At 44.4% G+C, this 27,189-nt stretch overlaps 1 protein-coding gene and 1 long non-coding RNA gene across 5 annotated transcripts in view; one reads left to right on the top strand and one right to left on the bottom strand.

Moving 5' to 3' along the window:
- Positions 1 to 25,266, bottom strand: part of CNOT6 (CCR4-NOT transcription complex subunit 6) — a 39,530-nt gene extending 14,264 nt beyond the window's left edge. The window contains exons 1-4 of one of the 4 annotated variants that reach the window (XM_081851256.1): positions 24,628 to 24,816; positions 15,095 to 15,223; positions 6,532 to 6,645; positions 1,542 to 1,728 (exon numbers count right to left, since the gene is read on the bottom strand). In XM_081851256.1, the coding sequence (XP_081707382.1) occupies positions 1,542 to 1,728; positions 6,532 to 6,643 (299 nt within the window). In that variant the 5' untranslated portion in view covers positions 6,644 to 6,645; positions 15,095 to 15,223; positions 24,628 to 24,816. Of the gene's footprint in view, positions 1 to 1,541; positions 1,729 to 6,531; positions 6,646 to 15,094; positions 15,224 to 24,627; positions 24,817 to 25,079 lie in introns of those variants that run through there. The other 3 variants (XM_081851257.1, XM_081851255.1, XM_081851254.1) reach the window with 3 other exon arrangements.
- An 81-nt stretch (positions 25,267 to 25,347) lies between these two features.
- On the top strand, positions 25,348 to 26,388 carry LOC309335942. Its single transcript, XR_014153816.1, has 2 exons — positions 25,348 to 25,627; positions 25,782 to 26,388. It is a non-coding gene; the product is annotated as an uncharacterized lncRNA (long non-coding RNA).
- Positions 26,389 to 27,189: the final 801 nt, after the last annotated feature.

Below are 27,189 nucleotides of genomic sequence, written 5' to 3'. Positions count from 1 at the left end.
CTGAAGTGCTCCTCCACTGAGCACAATTCCCCCACCCCCACAATAATTTTCTCTTTCCCCCCAATGTGAAGAAGGCATAGGAACAGGAGGTGATAGACAAGGTGGGCGAGAGGAGGGTGAGGTGAAACAAGACTTTTCTTCCTTCTTTGATCCTTTCTTCTCCTCACAATTCATTCAGCATTTCATGCAGTGGAAACCTTTAGTAGACTGCCAGACATCTCCTTGCAGCAAAATGAAGAATACACTGGCACTAGGCAATCCAACACACTCCCTGAGGCCTTTTTGGTGGCCCTCAGCAACATTTGATGCTCCCAGCTGCAGTCCTCCTGCACCTGCCTTCCCAAAGCTGGGTAAGCAAGACGCTGGGCTTTGGGAAGGAGGCATGAAGACTCTGACAGGGTCCTAGAGTCCTCCATCCTCCTTCCCAAAGCCTAATTAGTGCTTTCCCAGCTTTCAGAAGGTGGTGGGAGGGCTCTAGGACCCTGTCAGAGCCTTACACCTCCTTCCCAAAGCCCAGCACCTTTGTTAGCCAGTTTTGGGAAGGCAGTGCAAGGGCTGGGCTGGTGGTGGTCAAATTTTGGCCCCACTTCCCACATTACAAGGCAGTGTGTGGCCCATGGGTTCTGTGTCAAAGTACCCTTGCAGACCACTTAGTATGAAAAGATGACTGTCCAGCACTGGCAGCTTCTTCCAATACCAGATGCATGCAAGAATGATATGGTAACACATAACGGAACTGTTTCAGAAAGCTGCTAGTAGCAACTTTGAGAAAGCATCACAATAATGACACACAAATTAAAATAGTAGGCTTTATGAAATTTATGTGACTACTTATTATGACCAATATGATACCACTCCTTTATGTATTGTATTGAATATCAAGGTGGATGCTGCTTTTATCCTTGCTTAGAAATGTTTTAACCTTGCCATGGGGATTACCAATAAGCCAGCAGGAAAAAGAACCATTAAAGTAAGTGGATTTATCATTTTTTTCAGGGGAACATATTACACACAAGATTACAGGATTTCATGAAGAGACAACTTGGGATGGCAAATTTGGTATTTAGGAAATGTAACACTTCAAATAAGCAACAAAAATATGAACAGTTGTTTATTCCCATAAAGGACAAATATTTTTAGAAAAACTTTGGAGTTTGAAACCAGTCATCCAGGTTCAAATTGACTCCTTATCTGAGCATCCATAAAGCAAGCTAAGAGCCCAAAATGGAACTTTAACCTCTTTCTGAATAGCTGGGCAATATACTCCTGAAATTTGGAGCAGGTTCAGAAGCGAACACCAATATATTTCAGCCCTCCCCAAGCACCAGAAGGCAGAAAGATTGCAATACAAATTGGAAATAAATCAGCCAAGAAGAAGCTAACCTGGGATAGCTTTCTGCTTAATAATAAAAAATACTACTACTACTACTACTACTACTACTACTACTACTACTACTTACTACTACTAATAAACTGCAATACAAAACCATACAGAAACCTGAAGTAACATCATACTGGCCTCACAGATGCATTTTGTTTACCTGAGTGACACCATGTTTCCGAGCTCTGCTGGTAAACTGCGGATTTTATTAGATGACAGGTCCAAATATACCAGATTGTGAAGCTTGGCAATGTCTGAAGGAATACGGGATAAGGAGTTGTCACTGAGATGCAAAGCTGTTAAGTGGGTCAGTGACCACAAGGATGAACTTAGGCTTCTTACTTTCCCTGAAAGACAAGAGGGAAACATTTTCTGTATCGTCTTGCATTTGTGAAAGTACTTCTGCAAATGAATCAAAACAGCAAAACAGTTTCTGCCTATTATCTCCTTCCCCTTTTTGTGTCAGGTACTTTTCAATTCAACCACCAAAACACCAACTCATTTGTCTTTTATTTTAAAATGTATTTCAACGGATACATTTGAAATATATGCCCAAAAATTTAACTCGCCACTGTTTTTGTTTAGTTTTGTGATGCACTATGGAAATGGGAATTCAAGGCTTTTGTGCTTCAAACGTGATCAAATGCTTCTTCATAATAAAGCAGAAATCAGAGGGAAGGGAAGCAGGATCAACAGGCTCCCAAACTCTCCCCTCCCCCCCAAGATCACTTGAAAATTGTTGCGGGTCTTGATGGACCACTTTATGATTTTTCTGCAGGTTGTAGCAACTGTAATGTGTTATATTAGATACTCTATGATATTTAATTATATTTACAGACTTGCTGCAGACCACTTGAGTAAAGTTTGTGCATCACCACCATCTGGGAACCCCTGATCTAGACCAGTGTTTCCCAACCTTTTTTGGGCAAAGGCACACTTGTTTCATGAAAAAAATCTCGAGGCACACCACCATTAGAAAATGTTTAAAAAATTAACTCTGTGCCTATATTGACTATATATAAAGTACAGTGGTGCCCCGCAAGACGAATGCCTCGCTAAACGAAAAACCCGCAAGACGAAAGGGTTTTCCGATTTTTTAGCGGCTTCGCAAGACGAATTTCCCTATGGGCTTGCTTCGCAAGACGAAAGCCCATAGGGAAATCTCCGGGACAGCGGGGAACCCTCCTCCCACCGCAAGCCCTGGGAACAGAGGAGAAGCTGCGCACCTTCCCCTCTGTTCCCGGACCTGTCCTGAAGGCCTGCGGCGGGAGGAGGGCTTTCCTCCCCACCGCCAACATTCAGAATGCTGTTCTGAATGTTGGCGGTGGGGAGGAAAAACCCTCCTCCCACCGCAAGCCCCGGGAAGAGAGGAGAAGCTGCGCGCCTTCCCCTCTGTTCTGGGACCTGTCCTGAAGGCTTGCGGTGGGAGGTCCGGGAACAGAAGAGAAGGCGCACAGCTTCTCCTCTCTTCCCGGGGCTTGCGGTGGGAGGAGGGTTTTTCCTCCCCACCGCCAACATTCAGAACAGCATTCTGAATGTTGGCGGTGGGGAGGAAAGCCCTCCTCCCGCTGCAAGCCTTCAGGACAGGTCCGGGGCAGCAGGCTGCTATCCGCAGCTTGGAGAGCCCTGCGGGGAAGTCCTGCAGGGCTCTCCAAGCTGTGAATGTCTGCCCCGCGCGAGGGGCGCTCTGCTTAAGAGCGCCCCTCGTGCAGGGCAGCAGGCTGCTATCTGCAGCTCGGAGAGCCCTGCGGGGAAGTCCGGCAGGGCTCCCCAAGCTGCAGATGTCTGCCCCGCCCAAGGAGCGCTCTGCTTAAGAGCACCCCTCGTGCGGGGCAGCAGGCTGCTATCCGCAGCTTGGAAAGCCCTGCGGGGAAGTCCTGCAGGGCTCCCCAAGCTGCAGATGTCTGCCCCGCCCAAGGGGCGCTCTGCTTAAGAGCACCCCTCGTGGGGGGCAGCAGGCTGCTATCCGCAGCTTGGAAAGCCCTGCGGGGAAGTCCTGCAGGGCTCCCCAAGCTGCAGATGTCTGCCCCGCACGAGGGGCGCTCTGCTTAAGAGCACCCCTCGTGCGGGGCAGCAGGCTGCTATCCGCAGCTTGGAGAGCCCTGCGGGGAAGTCCTGCAGGGCTCCCCAAGCTGCAGATGTCTGCCCCGCGCGAGGGGCGCTCTGCTTAAGAGCGCCCCTCATGCGGGGCAGCAGGCTGCTATCCGCAGCTTGGAGAGCCCTGCGGGGAAGTCCTGCAGGGCTCCCCAAGCTGCAGATGTCTGCCCCGCGCGAGGGGCGCTCTGCTTAAGAGCGCCCCTTGTGCGGGGCAGCAGGCTGCTATCCGCAGCTTGGAGAGCCCTGCGGGGAAGTCCTGCAGGGCTCCCTAAGCTGCAGATGTCTGCCCCGCGCGGAGCTCCCGCCGGGCGCGCAAGGCTTGGGGCGGCAGCCTGTTGCCCGAAGCACAGGGAGCCCTCCGGAGGGCTCCCCGTGCTTCGGGCGAGTGTCTGCAAGGCTTGCGCGCCCGGCAGGAGCTCCCGCCGGGCGCGCAAGGCTTGGGGCGGCAGCCTGTTGCCCGAAGCACAGGGAGCCCTCCGGAGGGCTCCCCGTGCTTCGGGCGAGTGTCTGCAAGCCTTGCGCGCCTGGCAGGAGCTCCCGCCGGGCGCGCAAGGCTTGAGGCGGCAGCCTGTTGCCCGAAGCACAGGGAGCCCTCCGGAGGGCTCCCCGTGCTTCGGGCGAGTGTCTGCAAGCCTTGCGCGCCCGGCAGGAGCTCCCGCCAGGCGCGCAAGGCTTGGGGCGGCAGCCTGTTGCCCGAAGCACAGGGAGCCCTCCGGAGGGCTCCCCGTGCTTCGGGCGAGTGTCTGCACGGCTTGCGCGCCCGGCAGGAGCTCCCGCCGGGCGCGCAAGGCTTGGGGCGGCAGCCTGTTGCCCGAAGCACGCGGAGCCCTCCGAAGGGCGCCCCGTGCTCCCAGCTGCCGCCCCAAGCCTTGCGCTCTCGCCCGCCTCCCTCCCACGGCACACCAGGCAACGTCTCGCGGCACACTAGTGTGCCACGGAACACCGGTTGGGAAACACTGATCTAGACAATAGCTACTAATTCATCCCCAAAAGAGAAAGATACGTATTTTGAAATGCTAAGAAATCTCCCAACAGAATCAGATTCTTTTTAAAAAATCCAAGGTTCCAGAATCTTTATTTTTTAAGGATCTGGCATTACATTTTGGTAGAACAACCTCTGTACTGAGTTCAATAAATATCACTGAACTCATTGATACCAGAATAAAATACCTGCATGTATGGACAACTTGCTGCCTTTGAGATTTATAGATCTTTACACCAGTACCTACAGAATACTTGACTAATAGGCTAATTGCCAAAGCATAGTAAATCAGCATATATCATTTATTATGTTTCTAATCAGAAACTAAAGATCAGGGGTAAATGGCTGATTCTTAACATCAAAAAGGTTGCAAAGCTTTTAAACTGATTTCTGAGGGGAAAACAACAGGAGCTGGTGGACATCTGGCTCAGGATGATTCACCTTTTAGGAACTCTCAGGTGGCTAAACTAGGGGATATGGAGAGCTTAGAAATTATCAGGACAAAAATAACAGTGATTTTAAGAGACAAAAAGGAATTGTAGGAGAAACTGCATACAAAAAGGAGTTTTGGAAATGTATCTATATATAGCCTTTTATATTCTAATGCTAGAGGCTTTTAAGCAAAGGCAGAGGGAGAAAAACCTGGGTGCATAGTACTAAAACAGAATGTTGCTGTTGCAACATTAAGGGAACCTGTTAGGAAGATGACAATCATTGAGATATAGGTATCCTTTTATATACAGAAAGAACAAGGAAGGCCATGTTGGGGTAGTGTTAATTAGAATGTCAAAAAGCAGAATAGATCATAAGTCACATTATGTAAATATGAATTTGATTGCAGCACTGATGCAATGTCCCTCCCCTGACCAAAAGTGATGGAGAATGAAATCAGATAAAGGAGAAAGTGTAATAATCAATGGCTACAATTACCCTCACATGGACTACATTCAAAATTGCAACACATAACATGTCTAGATGTAATAGATGGCTGTCCTTGAACATGGAATTGACTAGGAGGGAAGAGACCTTGGACTTTAATGGAAAGAGGTATCCACAATTGGCTGAGAAATGGGAGTTTTGTTGAATCAATTGGAAAACAGTGAACATGGTGCTATCAAATTAAACATATATATTAATGGTAAGTTGCCTGTAAAGAGGAAATTTTCTTTTTTTAACACACACACACACACACACACACAAGGATCAGTTTTAAAGAACTGAAATGCCTCCAGGACAAAACGTGAAGGTCTTTTAAATCTACACGTAAAATAAAAAGAGAGAGAATAAGAGATTTACCAGTAAAAACCTTGGTCTGGATGGCATATACCTGAAAGCTCTTAAAGAACTTAAGTATGCAAAATTCTGACCTTATGAGAGGCTGGAATTGGGAAGACAAAAAACATACCACTATTTGAAAAAGGGAATCAGGAAATAACAGACTATTCAGCCTAGTATTGGGTAAAGTGATACGAAGCATTACCATATCCACAACCATTAAAATAAAAGTTGCTCAAGAGAATGTAGTTTCTGCAAAGTGAAGTTCTCAGTCATCAAGCTTTCAGATTTATTTTTTTGCTTGTCAGCAAGCATGTAGACAGGAAGATTCAGAAGACATTGTGGGCAGGATCCAGATTGGAAGTAAACTCAAAACAGAAGAGAGAAATAATTCTTCATCTATTTAACTTACAGCATTCATTTCCACAAGTATTTCAGCAATTTACAATGCAATCCTCTGCATGTCTACTCAGAAGTAAGTGTCAACAAGTTCAATAAGACTTACTTCTAGGTAAGTGTGTAGTGGACTGCAGTTTTGGGATGTTTTTAAAAGCCAGATTTTTTTGCACAGATTCAGTCTTTTACAAAGCAAAAGAGGCTTTCACACTGTGTTTGACAAAGGGTGACAAATTTAATTACGATACTGAAATTTAAAAAATTAACATGTTTTAGATTTTAAACCACATTGTTGTGCTGAAACATTTAATAAAACTAAGTAAAATCCTTTTTTTAAAAAAAACACAAAACCAGACTATTTGCCATGCTACTCTCGTGTATCCAATAAGTCTCCACTTACCACTTATTTCCAACTCCGCCCAGTGTGACTTTTTTCCATTGGCTGCTTCCTCTGAGGACATAATTGTGTACATCCTCCGTGGGTCAGGTGGATCGTACTTCTCTTTGGGCATTCCTGTCAGAAATAACAGAACAACATGTGGTTCCAGGATACATTGCCAAAACAAAATTCTTAAAAGAAGCACCTCCCTTCGAATACTAGAATAATGCCAATCACTGATGAAGGCAATAATTACTATTACAGTGGTATCTCAGTTTAAGAACAGCCCTGTTTACAAACTATTTGGTTTACAAACTCTGCAAAACTGGAAGTAGTGTCCAAGTTGTGAATTTTACCTTGGTCTAAGAACGGAAGCTGAATGGTGGAAAGGCACCGGCAGTGAGAGGCCTCATTAGGGAAAACATGCCTCAGTTTCATAACGGACTTCCGGAATGGATTAAGTTTGTAAACCGAGGTACCACTGTACTTCCAAACAAGAAAAAGCGGCAACCTCACTCCTATGCTAATGTCATAACATCCATACATTTGATGGCTTGTAAAAACTCAAGTCACTTAAGTGTGCTTTAAAAAAATAAAGTTGGCTTGATACGAGTAACTGCAAAACCTCCTGAACTTTGCATGGCTGGACTGTAGCCTACTGTTCCAAGACTAGAGTTGCACCTGTTGCGCCACCCAATTTTGTCACGCCCATTTTGCCCCTGTCCCCAAACACTACTAGCATAAGGCTAAGCATGAAGGAACAAGGCACTCAGGCTGAAAAGGTTCCCCACCCCTGCATGAGCCCAAGGTTCACTGCTACTTATTCCCAATCCTCCAAACCATGGTTTGAGCATTCCCTGAATGTGAACAGTACGTTGCTACATTCTGCACAATGTCTAATCTGCCAGTGACATTTAATACATGCTAATTGGAAGTACTTTCCTGAATCATGAAAAAGAAAAAGAGAGTTTGGATTATTCTGATCCACCTAGTCTGATCCATTATACTGCCACTGCTTGGCATTTTATCAGCTAACCCCATAGGCACTAAGTTTTCTGATAAACAGGATTCCCCAATGCTTGATTATTTCTGTTGCTATGCAAGTGGAAGATGGGAGAGAATTTGAGGTGTAAACTCCTTTGTGCAGAGGAATAGCACTTGTGGTCAATCTCAACACGGCGCTCCCAGCTTGACTTAAGAAGGGGAAATGTCTGACATATCCTTTCCTCAGGTCACACACACAAACATTCCTGGCCTTGAGTACAGGAGAACAAGTCTCAAAGGCCCCTATGAAGCATGAACAATTGTAATACAAAGTAGAAGGAATTAAGATCTATTAGAGGAAAGTTTTATAACAAATATAAAAATATTTTTAAAAGTACTGTGTAAACATCAATAGTCATTGCCTCCAACAGCAAATCTGCATGATTATCTTCCGTTTGGAAGCATAATGGAGACTCCATCCTCCTCACACACACTATATACCATTAAAGCATCCAGGTTTAGGGCTGACAGCCAGTCTGGATCCTGAGCCCTTCTGCACTCCATAGTTTAAGGCAGCAGTGGCGAATCTATGGCACGTGCGCCAGAGTGGGCACACAAAGCTCTCACTGCTGGCACATGCGCCATTGGCCATCCCCAGTTTTGTTGTTTTTTCCATTTGTGCTCCCGCTCCTCCCCATGCTACTGTGTGCATCCACTGCTTAAACCCAGAACTTTTTTTTTTGCTGGCGTTCGGCGACTGGTGTTTTTCGATTGGTTGCGGCAGTGGCTGTTTCTGATTGGGCGTAACAGTGTTCGTTATTTGACCTTGTGATTTTTTTCTGCACTTTTTTCGGTGTTGGGTGGTAGTTCCCAGCTCCCCCTCCAAGCCAGGCATCGCCCATTCCCTTCTGCCCCCCACAGCTCCGATTCTCTGCAGGCCTCTCATCCCCCGTGGGCCAGACCTACTTGGGCTAGGAGGGCACCTGCGCCTGCCGTCTCTCTGCACGCCTGGCCCAACCCAACCTCACCCCTCTGCCACGGCGATGTTGCTGGAGAGAGGGAGGAAGATGGGGAAGACCACGCCGGGATCACGGGCGGAGAGCAGGTGGGCGGGCTTGGCTGTTGGGCTGGCTGGCTGGGGTGGGATGTATCCCTATCCTCCTGGCCGCCGCTGCTCACCTGGTCTCAGGGTTGCTCCGTCCTCCCCATTGCCAGCCAGCTAACCGGGAGTGCGCCCGGCACGAGGGGGGAAGAGGGAGGGAGATGATAAATTAGTGGGTTTCGGTTTTTGCAGTTTGGACACTCAGTCTCTAAAAGGTTTGCCACCACTGGCTTAAGGGGTGTTAATAAAAATGGTTTCCTAAGCAGTGTTACAAGGTTTGTTTCATAACAGAAGCACTCCTCTCAAGCACTGAGGGTACACCATGATATTTTAAAAACTCAACAGCCTCTAAAATAACAATTTAGCTGGCTACCATTTATTTCCGATATTGCATATATAGATTTCTATTCATTCCATTAACTCACTCTGCATCACAGTGTTAAGAGTTCTACGTGTAAAAACTGCTCAGCTCCATTTTCTTGCTTGGGGAGCTTTCCATTGGCATTCATATTCTTTTCCCCCTCTACCCAGAAATAGGGTCAGCAATTGTAAGTGGAAACTGCTTACTTTCCTGCCAAATTTGCCACTGCCTCATGCAAAGTAAAGGAGGGGGCTCACCTAACATAGTAACAAATGAAAGCATGGGTGGCCTTGACAAAACTTAACAGGTAGCACTATTTCCTTTCAGTTTAAAACCGTCTACAGAACTGGAAAATTTGTCAGGTTGCAAATTGTTTTCTCTAGCCATTTCAGCACTTGAGATGAAAGGACCAAGTCACTATCTTCTCTCCTGTTGAGCCCACCAAAAAGTCACTCCTGCTAGCCTCTCTCTTTCTGGAGAAGCAACTAAAGAGAAAGGCATTGAGCATGTACATTCTAGAGAGGTTTCCGAGAACTCTTGAACAACTTTTTAAAATATTTTCAAAAACAGTCATTCAAAAACAGGTCTACTGCTTCCAAAATCTGTTGCCTGAGGCTGGCTCACTATACTTTATGGTTAGGACAACAGCTGGGTAATTTTCATCAGAAAGGGCACACATGGTATTTACCATTCCACATGAAGAAGAAAAAACAACAGGTTACTAATCTGAGATTAGGGTCAAGTGGATCCAAATTAAGTTTTTGTTTTTAAAAAAAGCTTTACAATTACCAAATGTGGTGTTACAAGTATGAAATAATCTATACTTACGACTATTGTTTGTAAGTATAGAGGTACAACTATCCAGGCATTGATTATTTAATTGGTTTATTTTATTTATATCCCACCCTTCCTTCCAAAGGATCACTGGGGTTGTCATTAGGATCAAGAATGAATCTGAATGTTAATTCCTATGGGATCTTGCAGATTCCTAATATCTTACTGCTATGTTTGTTCATTCAACTCAAAAACATACAAAGATATGAATAAAGTAACTAAACGGCAAGAAAGTACCTACAGTGTTTTATGTTGATGCAGCAATGTGCTAATTAGTGTTTTCATAATGACTGGAGTTATTTGAATATGACTAGGATCTAACTGACCCCAGAGTTTTTTTAATGAAACTGTCAAATGTGTAGGAGGGTTATTAACAATTTTCTTACATCATTCATGATACATACATAGCATATATTAATCTTCACAAGGCATTAGCACCTTTGTTTCATACATTCTGAAAACCAGTCTGATAAGTTTCCATATGCTGATGTAACCTTTATTTAATTACCCTAAAATATCTATTAAAACATTAAGATGAACACTGACTGCTCCTTGCTAATTAATTTTTACTTATATATTTTTACTTTACCCCATAACCAAAGTTTTGCTTTCCCCACTGACATTTTATTAATGGATTAGATTTTTAGAAATGTTTCTGCTACAAACTGGTACTGAAGACATTTCACTACTGCAATAAGGTTCTGAGCAACAGTTCATATTTGTGCATTTCAGAGACAGCTTTTTCCTCATTTTTTCTGTTTAATGTAAAATGGTTCCTTTATAGAATAGGGATATTTGTTGTGCACTGTCAGAATAAGAATATACAACTATCTCATTAATATTCACTTTGGAGTCAGAAAGCAGCAGAAAATGGATAGCTAACAATGCAAATGTGAAATATCTTCAAGTTCATGTGTTTTTCTGTTGTTGTTCTTAAAGTACTTTTACACTAGAAAAGTATTTTCACATACCACACTTTTAAATGGAAACATAAAAAAACTGATCACATCACAGAAATAGAAGTGAACTACTGAAATGTTTGGCGAGGAAAACAGCTCTGACAGAGTGACCTCCGATTGTGGCTTTTCCCTTAATTTACCTTAACACAGGTACAGTGGTACCTAGGTTTATGAACTTAATCCGTTCCGGAAGTCTGTTCTTAAACCGAGGCACGCTTTCCTTAATGAGGCCTCCTGCCGCCAGTGCCCTTCCACCATTCAGCTTCTGTTCTTAGACTGAGCTAAAGTTCACAAACTGGGACACTACTTCCGGTTTTGCGGAGTTCGTAAAAACAGTTCGTAAACAGGGCTGCTCTTAAACCGAGGTACCACTGTATCACCAACCTCAGATTTCAGCTCATAATTTAAACCATTTTAATTCAGAATGCATCAAACATCTTGCTACATCTTTCCTAGAGCATCGTATTTTTAGATGGGCAAGCAATCACAAAAACCTTTAACAATATACTATTACTATTTGATGGATAATATTAGCCATTACCTAAAAAGGCAATTTCCTAGTGACACAAGCCCCCAAAGACTTGCTTCTATAAAAGTAATTACCTTTTGAAAACTCCATCCTTAACTAGACTTCATACAAACTTGTCACTCACAAAAATACGTTCACCTCCGGTTACTATCCTTCAGGATATGTGGACGGCAAAACCGGAAGTATTTTTCCGGGTTTCGTTGCGCACGCATGCGCAGAAGCGCTCTATGCGCAGCATGCATGCGCAGAAGCGGTAAACTGCACCATGCGCATGCACAGAAGCGGCACCTCCGGATACGCACACCTCGGGATCTGACCGGAGCTCCGGAACAACTGCGAGGTACCACTGTATCAAAATTAAGGTACACCGCCTAGAAACCTGAGTGTTAGTACCACACAGTCCAAAACTGTAGTATTTTAGCATTCAACAGGTAAGATTCGGGACATGGAATTCACCTCATAATGAAGGCCAGCTCAGGGCAAGAGAAGGCAAGATACAGGAGATGGAGTGTGGACCTGTTAAAACACTATTGCCCTTTCACACATTTCAGTTGGGCCTAGATTGAAAAACTTCCCTCTCGTCATAGTAGCTAGGAACGTGTATGCAATTTGCATTCCAAAGTAAAGCCATTGCCAATCCGATGTCCTCCAGAAGCTTTGGACTACACTGGAAAGTTTCAGAGATACTATTGCTTGTGAGCCACTGCATTACCAGTAGCTCTAGCCACACAACCATTGGGCCTCCATGACAGACATAGCATTTGCATGTGTGCGCACACACTGAGAGACAGATATACCCATTTCTGCAGGCATCTTACACTGTGCTGGATTTCGACAATTTTCCTACAAAGAAGCAGGCTTTTGTGCAATTTGTGCAGACGCCATTCCGGTTAAATCAATCAGTAATCCATGCATGGATACACGTTATCTGGGTGAGGGTCACATATTTTAAGATTAATTTTATAAATGCAGTGCCAAAATACCACACAATACTGGCATTAATAGAAAGCTCCCTAAAACCGAAGCAAGCAAAAATTTAACAAAACTGATGCAGTTAAAAAAAAAAAGATGAAAAGAGAATATAGACCATTCTGATTGATTTAACTGGAATGGAGTCTGACAGGCTGTAATCCATTGCTTCAGTGAGTTGCAAGCATGTGCACTTGTGCCTAAGACTGCAACCAATTTGGTACATAGCAAAATCTTAACACACAACCATTTTTAAAAGATTTTACTGTTCAATTTACCATACATGTTTACTGCTAGAATACACTACTAAGAGTTAAAGATTAAGCAATGTGATAGTCAGTGAAATATGAGTAAGAAAATTTATTTGTGCCTTTTTTCAAGTTTAGGCATCTCTTTTGGTAGTTCCCACAGTTCTCTCACTCTGTCCCATTCCAACAGGGGTTGGAACAGCATCACCCAGTTCAGATGCAGGTTTTGCCTAATACAAGCAAAATTAAATTAGTAGGTAAAGTGACATAACTGTTGTATGCCCCTCCCTTGGGAGCTGAATAATGCTGAAAATCTATCTATGAATGTACAATGAAGCTCTATTTTTCATTTCTTCAGCCCCAGGAGCTAGGGAAAACCAAAGAGAAAGGAGTGCTTTTCAGACTTCACTTTTGGCTTTTAAAGTCCCCACTAGCTACTAAAACAGAAGTAGTGACAGCCATTTCACACAGCCTATAAACCAGTGTTCTGTGACAGGAAAGTGGGTTGAACTAGATACTTGCTATCCTGTGGGAGCAGGCAAGGCAACAGAGAAAAATTTCCCTTGTTCTTTGTACACCAAACATTATAAGCCTGTATGCATACTGCAAGTATGATTAAAAAGGACTAATGTATTTCAACCAATTCTCCTGAAGACAATAGGGACATTTATAAATAAGGTTATATGCATATAAACAAGTTGTGTGTATAAAAAATGCAATACCTGTCATTTTTGTAGACTGGAACTTTACAGGCACTATAGAGGACTGGTCTATTAATTGGGCAGGTAGCCAGAATTTTTCTATTAATTAATTAGATAGGTAGCCAAGAAAGCTCATTTCCTGGCTAAAAGCAATCCCTTTTCTCCATTTATTTCATTTCTTAACCTATTGGGTGGCTATAGACAATCATTTACAAAACGTAAGGAACGTTCAGAGAAAGTTGGCGGCCAGTAAACTTTACATCGCCTCTGGCCCCCATTTCTTGCAGACCAAGTGTGCAGTAAGCATCACTTTATCATGACTATATGTCATGGATAGCCAATTCCTGTCATAGCTGAATACTCAAAGCAGGCCTCTAGTAAACAACTTCTGCAATCTGCTGATCTTTAAAACTTTGGGTTATTAATGAAGAGAATTTTTAATCCTCAGAGATCTCTCAAACACAATAAAATTGTCTGTTTATTTACCAGCCTTATTTACCTGCCTGCATTTGCATAGCAATAGTTTTAATTTCTGCATTACAAAAATCAATTGCTATTTGTCTGTTCTAGACCTGACAGGTTGTTTTAGAAGTTTTTGCTGCTATCATACTGCGCCCCTCATAGCTTTCTTCCTCAAAGGAAAAAAAATCAGAAGATGCAAGTTCTGACTGTAAATAAATTTTACTACTAAAAAAAAGAAAGTCTGGTCTTTCAAGGAGTCCTGTGGCACCATAAGGAGTAAACTTTTTTGTAACATGACTGCAGCCCTATGCATGGTTTCCTGGAAGTAAGCTTCAGTGAACTTACTGGTGCTTACTTCTGACTGCATACGTTTTAAACTTCCTAAACAAAGTGAACTTTAAGAAAAGGTCTTCAGTCATCTGAATGAATTCATTAGTGTTTAGTTATAAATGCAAACAGTACTTCAAATAAGTGCTACCGTTTAAATTACTAAGATGAAGTAGAAATCCCAATTTTTAAAAAATATTTGAAAGCCTTTTTACCACCTCATTCATTTCCCAGAGCAAAAAGAAACTGTCTTGTCACCCTGGCACTCCAGAGGATGATGTCATCACTCCTTCTCTAACCCCATCTCCCCCCCCTTCTGCTGCCCTGTCCCCCCCCCCCAATAAATCACTGTTTGTGTGAACCAAGAGTCCAGAACTCAACCCTGCCAGACATGTTTCTGAAGAAAAATCCTTTCAACTCTAGGAATAAATATGCTTGTAAAGAACTCATAGTATTTTTTTAAAAGATCTTTTGGATAAAAATATTGAATCAGCAGAATTCACATTTTAGATTACAGAGTTCAAAATTCCACGTTGTAGCCACAGACTACTATCTAATCTAACCAAAACAAGCATATGCAATAAAGCCAGCCTTGCAAATGCAAGTTCATTCAAAACAGCTCAGCAAACCTCCAACTATCATCAGTTTTGAAAAATAGGTGTCAACTGATTGGGACAGACATGCCTAATGCTTAATATCCATTAGGTTTTCATGGATTCCCAGGTGCTCCTACAAAGTACCCCTCTTATCTGTTTCTTTCTATGAACTGTAAGAGTCAAAAGCTCCCTGCAAAAACAAAATCTCACATGATACCAATACTGGAAAACCTATCAATTCAACACTTAGTCCAGAACGAATGCTATTAAGTATGTTTTGCATAATTACCATATTTTAACTTATACTGGAACTGAATAAGAAAGAAGAGCATCTGGATATATGCATATTCATCATTCTTGTTAATTTGCAAAAACCTAGCATCTCAATGGCTATTGTACACTTATTAAGTATAGTGTGGTGCATTACATCAAACAAGCAAGAGTTTCCCCCTTGAAGTCTAATTCCCTATCAGTTGACTATTTTAAGGCTGCTAAATTTACACAATATTTACCGGAAAGAATGTGCCAGGAAAATAAGGAAATTTCACGCTGTTCTGGATTTTGTACTCCCTGCCATCAGATTTGCAGTACTCCCAGTCAAATCCACATTGGAAGCCACATATGGCTGACCACTAGGAGAGCTGCAAAACAGATTAAGAAAAAGAAGAGGAAATCCAGTTAGGCTAACGTTCCTATTTTTGGTAAAAGGAATTGTAGCAAATAAGCTAAAAACTGGAAGACTTAAAAGCTTATTTGCATTGTTTTAACTTATCAAGACAGAAAATCTGTAACACCTGCTATTGACAACCCCTAAAGCACTTGACAGTACTTCCAATATTTTGGTGAAGCAAGTTAGGCTTGGTGTTGTTGTTTTTTAAAGAGATGCAAGGAGACACTCAAGTACCTGAAAGTCAAGGTCACTGCCTCCCACATTTTCAAACTGTGAAAGATGAAGCTCTATTCAGAGCTAGTTCCAAAAGAAGCAAAACACACTATGGCTGGTGCAAAGTTCTTCATTTTTGGGGTCTCATTTTCAGTTATTTAATCAGATACAAAGTAGAGTTAAATGTAATGAACCCTACAATCCAACTACTTAACACACACTGACATTGCATCTCCAAGGAGAAGGATGCATTAGTGATAAAAGATTACCACAGCACAGGCATAGGCCTTAGCAGTAGATACAGCACAAATGAAGTGGTTCATAGAAATGTGAAAAAGGCAACAGGATTAATGAGTGGGATGCAGGCAAGTGGGATAGGAAAGGGGGAAGTCCAAGATGGTCCATGATAAGTAAGTAAGAGCAGGTGGCTTCAGTAAGAAATGTGAAGTTCCTTTTCTGTCATTTTCAGCTTGACAACTTGCTAGGACACTGAAAAGGAAGGGAACAGGGATTTTATGGGTGGAAGACTAATTTACAGTCACAAGCATAAGTTTGAAGCTGAAGCTAAGACAAAACACATAACCACCATGTGCACAATAAGAAAGGTAATGGGACAAAGTCTGGATTTTTATGGATCAGTCATGACCTATCACTGCTAACACATCTGCAGCATATTACAGGGTTCAACTGCATTCCCTTACCTTCTTATTCATCCAAACACAAAACATTCTGTTCAGATCTTTCAGACTGCTCTCCTTTGAAATCATTAATTGAAATCCATCCTTCTTAAAAATGAAGAAACTGAACAATATTCCAAAAGAAGAATCATCACTGCACTAGTCATACTGAAACGAACACTGCAAAAACAGTGTTTCCTTCCTTTTAGGCTATATTATCATCATCCTGGGATTGCCCATCTCAAAGGCTTTTTCCTCCTTAACTGTTTTTAGTTGATGACCTTCTGTGTAATAATACTGGGAAATAAGCATGTTACTAGCTACTCATGCTGGCACTGCATATTCCCTCCCTTGTCTGAAAATTGTAATGCATAAGCAGAAATGAACTCTGCAACTGTAAGGATGCATGGTTATCTGAGGGAAATTGGCAGAGTAAGACATTGCTGTTCGCTTTTTTAATATGAGTATTCACTCAAAATGCATAGGGAATGAATCTTAAATCTGCATTCCCTATGAACTCAAAACCATCTTAACTTTGAAAGGAAAAACTGTAGCAAGCTATAAGCAGTATCCAATGAATACTACTCAGCAGTGAAAACATTTTGAACATGAGTCTCATGGGTAAACTACTATGTTACTCATCCAAATTACAAGTAAGCAAAGAGACATTAATCCCCACCCCATACTGTGAAAGGTATCATTGCACAGAGTAAGATACGGATTTTAATTCAATGGTACACACTTTTATCACAAGCATGCACAATATGGGTCGTGTTCAGCCTGTCTATCACAGTAGAGCACTACAACATACGGTTCATTCTTCCAACCATAATTTATCTAAAAGTAGTTTAAGCCCCAAACAATTGGGGGGGGATATTACTTCTAGTATTTAGTATACACAGTAGATCTAGACTGGAAGGAATATGCATGAACATTTGTATGTACTCTATACAAAAAATCAAGAACTTAGCATCATTTAGCTCAATAGTCTAAACATCTAGACGTTTTTCATTGTAATTACGCTATCAGAAGCCCTTGGACCTAATTTTACTTTCTCTTTAGCTTTGGTTTCTTACATATTTGGAAGTGTCAATTTACAACACACTTTTATGACTGTATCCTGTAACAGCCTCTTCACATGAGGAATGTAACTTTAATTTTCAAAGTCCATGTTGGTATATCATACATGCCATAATAAAGACATTGCAATTTTTTCTGCAGGTATTATGACAATACAATATAGATTACCTAAATAATGTGCTACTTACCTGGGGAATATAGAAACTGTGCAAGTTGGGTAAATAGCTGACAGCCCAACACACTTGCCTATTAACCCCTTTCTCACTGCTCAGATCACTATTTACCTGCAAATGGCAGCCACCACAGTGCTGTGCTGCTTTCTTACCTTGTGGAAATGCAGCCAAGCACAATGGCTGCTTCTGCATGCTCTTGTCCCCTCAGAGCACATGTAAGCTCAGACTTACAGCTTCTATAGTGCTGGAACCCTACAAGGACCACTATGCATATTTTAGGTCAAAGATTAGGGGGGTGGGGGATTTCAACAACTTTAAGAGCTGACCACTATAACAGGAAAACCACTTTGCACAGAAGGAAATCCCCCCTCACTAATACCAACAGACTGTTAATCTTCACAGTCTGCTACAGAAGATTGCAGTAAAATAGCAGAGGGTTCCCATCCTGCACACTACCTTCCAGCCCTTTGTGATGGTATAGCCTTGACAAATCCAAGATGCATTCAAAGCCTTTCGGTTATTAGCTTTGTGTGGTCATGATTTATTCTGGTTTGGCTGAGTTAAAGGCTCTCTCCTTTTCTGAGGTTCAGAGACATTCACATAACTTAGGATCTTTTACCTTCTGCCTTGTCGACTGTTGGTTTGATGCCATGAATTATACAGAACTTTGCACTTAGCCATTTACTAAGGGGCAAATAATTCCTATGCTGCATAAGCATAGTAAGGCTCAATTTTCACCCTGTCACAGATAACACCTGCATGACCTTACACTATATTGATCCTGCATCCCTTACTACCCTAACAAACAGGGAAAACACTCAATGAAAGAATCACAGAACTCCACCTTCTATTTCAGTTTTTTAGCTCAAATACTTGAATGCAACTGTACTGATTAGTACAGAGATCATATCATTCTGACATGGTTCTTGTTTTAACCCTCACATTTTAGGGGAATCTTACAGGAATCTGATTTTCAATGCACAACACAATGTGCCCCAAAATTATGAAACAGGACATGTTTTTACAAAACTAACATGCTACCTCTAAAACAGAGGTTATGTTTAGACAGGTCAGTGTCAGTTAATTCTTAGAGACACCATCAGTTCTCAGATACACCACCAGTGGTCCTTTTTTGGGAATAAAACATGGGACGTGATGTATCAAGGCTATACTTCACAAATTTATTTTTAAGCTACAGACTTTGGGGGATAATTAATGCTGCTTAGCAATCAGTTTAAACTATATGTGCACTGACAACAGGTTTGTCTAACACACAGGCTACTCAGCTTTAAGGGTAACTACATGTAAAAACATGTTCTCGAAGCTACAAACATGAGTCTGACCAAACTGCGGGAGGCAGTGGAAGACAGAAGTGCCTGGTGTGCTCTGGTCCATGGGGTCACGAAGAGTCGGACACGACTAAACAACAACAACATGTAAAAAGTACATAAGAAAGGAGTTTGTATGTTAAGTGAAATTTTATGGACTAGTTAAAATGTGAAAAATATTAAAAAGACCTTACTACTACACTGCTAATGAGCATTTGAAGTATTTCTCTTAGCACCACACCTCAGTGTGAAGTAGGTAACAGGGTTCCATGAAGTATTTTAGGTACAGATTAGAATGTTGCCACAAGTGAAAAATGACATGTTTAAATGTTAACACACATATGCACATCTCAAATGCTTCAGTGTTAACTAGTTTCATAGCCTTGTAAGATAAATTGCTAGTTACCAAATACGGTAAACCTAGTATAGCCTTGTTTTTAACCCATTGCCCAGTTGTCATATGTGATAAGGAATTTATCACAGGGGAGTGAATGAACTGCCCCAAAGGGAGAGAACCTGTTTGCTCCCCCCTTCCCCCATTCCATGCAGCAGCTCATTGCATTTCTATAGAGGGTGGGGAGGAGAGTAAGCCCCCTCCTTCCTTGTCTAGGACATGAAGCGCTTCATCCTTCCTCTGGCAGACCACTCCATTTCAATATTTGGTGTGTAGGAGGTGAAGCTTCCTCCCCTGCATCCAGCACAGAAACCAAGAAAGCTGGTGGTGGAAGGAAGAAGTAATGCTTCCTGCTGCACTTCTGCAAGACAAATTAACAATCAAATCTCCCACACCTTTATTGTAGAAGCACAGCACACTGGTAGCAAAGGGACAAAGCAATCCCCAGCATGCATCAGTTCTATACTGGATGCAAGGGAAGTGAAGCACAATGCTGCATGTCCTACATGTTATCACAGTGGGCTAGCAGCAGATGGATTCGGAGCTTTTGTGTTTTATGTACATGCTGGTGGCAAAGTGACAGGGCAATCTGTGACAATGCCACAAGCCTACTAAGCATCTATGCATGGGAGATGTGGCCCCTTCCTGCATGTTTGGCATAGTAACCATGCAGGATAGCTGTAGAGGAATGGATCACTTCATCCCAGTACTAAGTCCACTTCACCTCTTCCCACACACTCATCATAGAAACCAAGCATGAACACAGAGGAGGTAGTGCGCTCACTTCTAGCTTGCAATATGTTTCACTAGCCTGCTTTTAACTCATAAGGAGGACTGGCAAAGAAGGGAAGGAGTGCTCCATTCATGTTCCACTGTCCCTTGTACAAGCTTTTTAAAAGTACAGGCTTGTAATTTTTGGTAGCTAATCCATATACGCTTTTGCCACCTTAGCCAAATACAGTGGTGCCTCGCAAGACGAAATTTATTCGTTCCGCAAGTTTTTTCTTCTTGCGAGTTTTTCGTCTTGCGAAGCACGGTTTCCCATAGGAATGCATTGAAAATCAATTAATGCGTTCCTAGGGAGACCGCCTTCAGACCAGGTCCGGGGACAGTCTTTCCCCGGACCTCTTCTGAAGGCTGGTGGGGGGGGGGAGGACTTTTCTCCCCACCGCCAGGCTTCAGAACAGCCTTCTGAAGGCTGGCGGTGGGAAGAAAAGCCCTTCTCCCGCCGCCAGCCTTCAGAAGAGTTCCTGCAGGGCTGCCTAGGCTGCGAATAGCAGCCTGCTGCCGGGTGCGAGGGACGCTCTGAAGCAGAGCGCCCCTCGGGCGGGGCAGACATCTGCAGCTTGGGGAGCCCTGACTTCCCCACAGGGCTCTCCAAGCTGCGGATAGCAGCCTGCTGCCCCGCACGAGGGGCGCTCTTAAGCAGAGCGCCCCTCGGGCGGGGCAGACATCTGCAGCTTGGGGAGCCCTGACTTCCCCACAGGGCTCTCCAAGCTGCGGATAGCAGCCTGCTGCCCCGCACGAGGGGCGCTCTTAAGCAGAGCGCCCCTCGCGCGCGGCAGACATTCACAGCTTGGGGAGCCCTGCGGGGAACTCTTCTGAAGGCTGGAGGCGGGAGAAGGGCTTTTCTTCCCACCGCCAGCCTTCAGAACAGCCTTCTGAATGTTGGCGGTGGGGAGGAAAAACCCTCCTCCCACCGCAAGCCCCGGGAAGAGAGGAGAAGCTGCGCGCCTTCTCCTCTGTTCCCGGACCTCCCACCGCAAGCCTTCAGGACAGGTCCGGGAACAGAGGGGAAGGCGCACAGCTTCTCCTCTCTTCCCGGGGCTTGCGGTGGGAGGAGGGTTCCCCGCTGTCCCTGGAGATTTCCCTATGGGCTTTCGTTTTGCGAAGCAAGCCCATAGGGAAATTCGTCTTGCGAAGCCGCAAAAAAATCGGAAAACCCTTTCGTCTTGCGGGTTTTTCGTTTAGCGAGGCATTCGTCTTGCGGGGCACCACTGTACCAATGTTCAAATGCCATACGTGGAAGAATCTCCACTCCCCAGTCCCACTCACGCCTAACATTTACACAGTTGATGCAACTCTTGCCTACAAGGAGAGTTCAATGGAGATATGCATTATATGTACAATTTGAATGTCTGCATAGGGTTATACAGAAATTAAGATGCAAGTTATTTAACTAATCTGCATCTAAATTCCATACCAAAATAGCCAGATTTAATATACCATACCCAAAGAACAGGATTTTGGTGGACCATTTTTCTATCAAAAGAATGCAACTTCTTTCTTAAAATAAAGCTGTCATACACTGGGTGGGTTTTTAAAACTAATTTGAGAAATGCATGGGCTAGCACTACAACATACTTACTAAAAATACACCTTATTAATCCACACAAGCCAATATGTACATCTAAAGATATACATTACCAAAAATAATTACCTGCCCATGCAGTACTGTGGTTTCATTTATTTTTATATTTAAGTTCTTCCTTAATTACTGAAACACAAATAGCCTGAACTTGTCAAGACTACACTTAGGATTTCATTACAAAATGACACAGGGCAATCTCCCTTATAAAGAAAAATGAACTGATCCAAATGCTTCAAGTGAATAAAGCATTAATCCATATGTGAATAGTTCCATTTCAGCAATACTGTGAATAAACCCCCAGAGAAGACTTCATTCCTAGCAGCACACTCCAGAGTCCAGATGAACCAGCAGGAAGAACACAGGGTGGATAATTCTGTAAAATTACCCCAGTGGAAATGTTGACAAATCCCCAATTACGAGACCTGCTCTAGGATGAAAAGAAATGCAAGAGACAATACAATTACCAGTCAACACTTGCCAACCTTCACATTCATACCAAATAATTACCATAAATATTCCTTAATCCTTTTGAATTTTAAGTCTCTGTTACCAATATGGTAAAATCCAGATAAGAAAATAACCCTGAGACATACCAGACACTGTAGAAATCCCCAACTGCTTATACAGCACAATTCAAAAATCTCTGCAGGAAACCTCAACAACATAATCATATAAATGTTAGATCTTTACTATTTTAGAATATGAGAATAATGGAATTTCCATTATCTATCTTAAGTTATAGTGAAAATTTATGAGGTTTTCCTAAAAATCCTTGTCTTTTACTACAGATATTTAAATTTTAATAGCTCCCAGATCATTCAACTAGTAAAAGATGAAGGTTAGCCAAAACAGGTGTTGTTACATTTTTAAATTATCGTTTTATTTTTTACTTTTGGGTTATGTCCCTTCACCAATACAAAAGTAAAATTCAACATAAAAATCTACCACTAAAAACACAGAACTCACAAGCAACCTGTACATAAAAATATATTTCCTACCATATATTTTGGATCAGATTCACAATTGTATACTACCCCTTAGAATCTCACCCTTATAAGGAACAGCCTGCTGAAGTTTTGCTTTCTTAGCGGCCTAAAACAGCACTTCATTTGATACCCCATCTACACAAAAACATATAGAACAAACTTGCTGTTGTAGGTAACCCCAAGAGATCTGCATTCTAATACCGTTTACCACTACAGTGGTACCTCGGTTTACTAACTTAACCCTTTCCGGAAGTCTGTTCTTAAACCGAATCCATTCTTAAACCGAAGTGTGCTTTCGCTAATGAGGCCTCCCACTGCTGGTGCCCTTCCACCGTTCAGCTTCTGTTCGTAAACCGAGGTAAAGTTTACAAACCAGAACACTACTTCTGGTTTTGCATAGTTCGTAAACTAAATAGTTTGTAAACAGGACTGTTCGTAAACTGAGGTACCACTGTATATGTGTGTGTTCTACAGACTGAGGCCCAGCCAACCTACCTGCATATAAACAGTATTCCTGCCCCCAGCTCATTACATTGGACAGCACAGCTGTCAATCATTCCTACTAAAGCTCTTTCCTTTCTATTTCAGACACAGGCTGTCTATTGTGGCCTCCTTATTGCAAGCTAGCCCTTTCAGCTACTAGAGTAATGCAACCAAGCTTAAATTTATCCCAAAGTGCAGGTTTTGTTCCCAAGAACCAGGCTTATTTATCCACGGCAAATATGGATCTATAGTTTTTAATTTTACACCTGCCAGTTCTATTTAAATTAAATTTAAGAGGTTGTGGAGGTGTGGAGAAGAAAAACAGCTGTGCAATGCAAGCTTTCCTTTCTTCCTGATTATTTCCAGAAGTGTTTACACTTTCAGTTTTTATTAAACCAGCTTCAGACCCACTACACCTGTACTTTTATCTTAGTTGCTTTTAAGTGCAAAAATAAAAATAAAAATAGCAGTTTGGTGCATTTGTATAGAGCCACGCCAACCCCACAAACCAGAATTCTAACACACTTATTAGACACTTCAAGCAAATGAGCCCTGCCCCCCCCTTACCCCCACAACCCCACAGCTCTTGTCAACAGGCACTGAGCACGTCACTTCCTCCAGAACCTTCCCACAGCTTCCAGGAAGGCTCAGGCGCCCCTTCCAAGTGCAAAACACCAACCCCCGTCTCTACTTTCCCAGACCAAAAACTTTTTCTCCTCGGGAGAACTCCTCCTCCCTGCCAACCCCAACAGGGCTCCTTTTGTTTTCTGAAGAGCAATAATGCCCTCCAAATCAACTGTGCCAGCTCCAAAGCACCACCACACACGCCAGTAATTTTTGTTTTGTTTTGTTTCAAAACGCCGCCGCTGCCGCCGCCGCCACCACTACTCTCTACACCACCTTCCGCGCAATAGGCCGCTCGCCTCACCCGCCTCGTACACAAGCCGTTTTATTTGCTACCCGGCGGCCCCCCCCCCCCCGCACAACACGCTCCCTTCAAAAGCCCTCGCCCAACCACCACCACCCACCCGCCCCGTCCTCGTCCAGCCATGCATTTCACGCACTCCGGAGGCGCAGGGCCCGGAGACCCCGCTTCGTATTTATATCGCCCGTCTCCCTCCGCGCCCCTTCCCCGAAGAGGAGCCGCGTTCCCCTTCCCCTCCCCGGCGGGATTATTATAAAAATAGTAACACCGACAACCCCCCCCAAACCTCACAGGACCCCAACACAACCCCCGCTCCCCCTCTCTGGTCAGCAGCCCCCCCCCGTTAACCTTGTCAACACGACCCACCCCCGACAAACCGACCCACAAACATCTCCTCGACCCCCACCCACCCCCCCACCCCCCCCGGGAAAGTCAGCCATCTCTCTCCGCGTCCCACAGGACCTCGAATGCGCCGCCGCCGCTCTCCGCGCCTCCCACCAAAATAATCCTTCGGTCCCCCCCCCCCGCGCCCCCATTATGATTACCCGGGGCACTTCTAACCGCCCCCCTCCGCTCAGAAACCTGCTTTCCTCAGGCCGTGGTCGCCGCTGCCGCCACCCCCGCCCCATAGATTCATTCGACGGGGTGGGGGGGCGGTTGAGGAAGAGCCGCCTCGACCCCCGCTCCCTCTTCCTCCTCCTCCTCGCCGCCGCCTTTTCCGTCGGCGCGGCCGCCGCCCCCGTACCTGTAGCTGCAGCATCCCCGTCTCTGCGCTGCCTCTGCCTGGCTCTTTGTTTCCTGCCGCGGGCCGGACGGGAGAACGGGCTCCCCCCGCCTCCTCCTTCTCCTCCTCCTTCTCTTCCTCCTCCGCCTCCTTCTCACACTCATTGAAAGCAAACAAGCATCATGGCGGCGGCGGCGGCGGCGGCAGCAGCAGCGGCAGCAACGACGACGGCAGAGGCAGCGCTTAGGCCCGGCCCACATCGCCTCGGCTCACAGGCTCCGCGCGCCGAGGCCGCCGCCCCCTCCTCCCGCCGCCAGGACGCGCGATTGGGTGGCGGGCGCTGGGCGGGCGGTGCTCCGCTGGCCCGGCCGAGGAGCGAGCGCAGGCGGAGAGGGGCGGCCGGGGCGCCGCTGCGCCTTCCCGGGGCGCCCAGTCCGCGCGCGGCGGGAGGCAGCTCCACTGGAGCCACTTACCTCGGAGGAAACGGGCACGGGGAGCAGGGCAGTTGGAGGAGGGCTAGGCCTCGACCCTGCGGCGGGGCAGAGTTAGGCGCGCCTCAGGCCGGCATCCGACGGGGTTTCGCCCGCCCAGCTTGGGCCTGGGACCCGGCTGCAAGAAGTGCACTTTCTCGGAAGGAAGTCGCTGGGACTTGCCTCGGGACCGTCCATGGGAGGGAGCGTTGCTGAAGTTGGGGGGGGGAGGGGTTGCGCGCAGTCAGGCTCGGGGTACCCGGAGGTAGGAAGGGGTCGAAGTGGAGTGAATGGCGGGAGGGTTGAAGGGCAAAAGCGAAGGGGCTCGGGATGCCTGCCACCTTCTGGGCAAGGATTAACAGCGCCGTCTTAATTTTGCAGTGTGTGCATGCGAGCGATTGGGGCATTAACGACGTGCAGCCAGTATCGGTTTGATTATGCTTATCCCGCCACTGCGGACCCATCTGTTGAATTCCTGCTCCAAAGGCGCGCAGGTCAGCCCTCCGTGGTGAGAAGGAGAAAAGCGGTAACCTCCTGTTTGGAATTCCAGGGTGCAGTGGCGTAGCGTGGGGGGTGCAGGGGGGGCCGGCCGCACCGGGCGCAACATCTGGGGGTTAGGGGTAGGGGGCGCAAATCCACGGGTTAGGGGGCGCAAATTACTTGCCTTGCCCCGGGTGCTGACAACCCACGCTACGCCACTGCCAGGGTGGCAGCCAAAAGATGATGCTATCATAAATTGGTTGGACTCAACGGTGCTACCCGATTCTGTTGTTCTGGTTGTGTTGATGCGGTAAAAAGTTGACGGCTTGTAATGTCACAAACCCAAAATTGGTTAATAAATACTAACTTCTTCCCCCTGGTTCTCAGTTCTTATATTGAAAGGTTTATCTTTATCTCTGAAGATTACCATTCAAAAGGGTTGTTGAGAAGATACTTGCCCTTGTTTAAAATGTCTCACATGGCAATCCTAACCAAGCCTTAAATTTAGGAAACACATTGCTGGTGGGGGAGCTATGAGACTGAGGCTGCTATTTTCACCCCTGTCATTGTTCTGCTCTCCCTCCACAACTTGGAAGGTGATTTTCTGAAGCTGAGAGTCTCCTGTACTCTATGTTTACTTTTTTCAGGGTGAAATTCTGATAGCTACGATCTTTGTTGGACCTCAGTGTTAACAAATTCTTCGCTGGGCTACCAGGAAGAGAAAACGTGATGCATAGATGAAGGGCTGCTAACAAAAGTGAACAAGACAGAAACAAAGAAAAAGCCTAAATGAAATACCACACTCATGGTAAATAAATGTGCAAAAAACCCACATTCAATTGCTTTAAAAGTGGTGTAAGAAATTTATGATACAGGCAAAAATGAATTTTTCCATACCTCATTTTGAGAAGTTGCTGGAACAGACTGCAGTCATCTTAGGTGATTTGATAGTTTCACTTTCTCATCTTTTCAGTAGGGATAAATTGGACCTCTGACAATTTGAGTAAACGGTAACTTTGAAAAAATTTTTTTTAAGGGAAATGGAATCAATGAACTGCTGATCTTAACCATTGAAAAGATGGTACATTGGAATATTAAGTGGCTCAAGTTTGCTTTTTAAAAAAGTTTAATAACTATTTCAAAAAGCTGCTGGGTCCACAACAATCCCATTAGTACAAGACCGTTAATTATTGGTAAGATATGCGTAGGATCAGACTAATGTGAAATACTTTGTTAATGGGCTTTGGTGTAAACTGGAGAGGGAAATTGAGGGAGTGGATTGGTTTGGGTGAGGTTGCAAAAAACAGGAATTTCGTACAGATTATTTGTAGAAGATCTGAAAGAAGGAATTAATCAAGTTGAGTAGTAGGGGTATCTGGGTGGTGAGTGCAAGGTTTGAAGGTCTCTGCATGGTTTGAGGAGTGGCACTAATGGGAAAAATACTACAGTGTTACCTCGGGTTACATACGCTTCAGGTTACAGACTCCCCTAACCCAGAAATAGTACCTCGGGTTAAGAACTTTGCTTCAGGATGAGAACAGAAATCGCACGGTGGCAGTGGGAGGCCACATTAGCTAAAGTGGTGCTTCAGAACAGACCTCCAGAACGAATTAAGTTCTTAACCCGAGGTACC

Source organism: Podarcis erhardii (genome assembly GCF_964252035.2).
Source record: "Podarcis erhardii genome assembly, chromosome: 2".
Lineage (NCBI taxonomy): Eukaryota > Metazoa > Chordata > Lepidosauria > Squamata > Lacertidae > Podarcis > Podarcis erhardii.
Note: the sequence above shows the minus strand (reverse complement) of the source record. Positions and strands in the feature narration are given on the sequence as shown.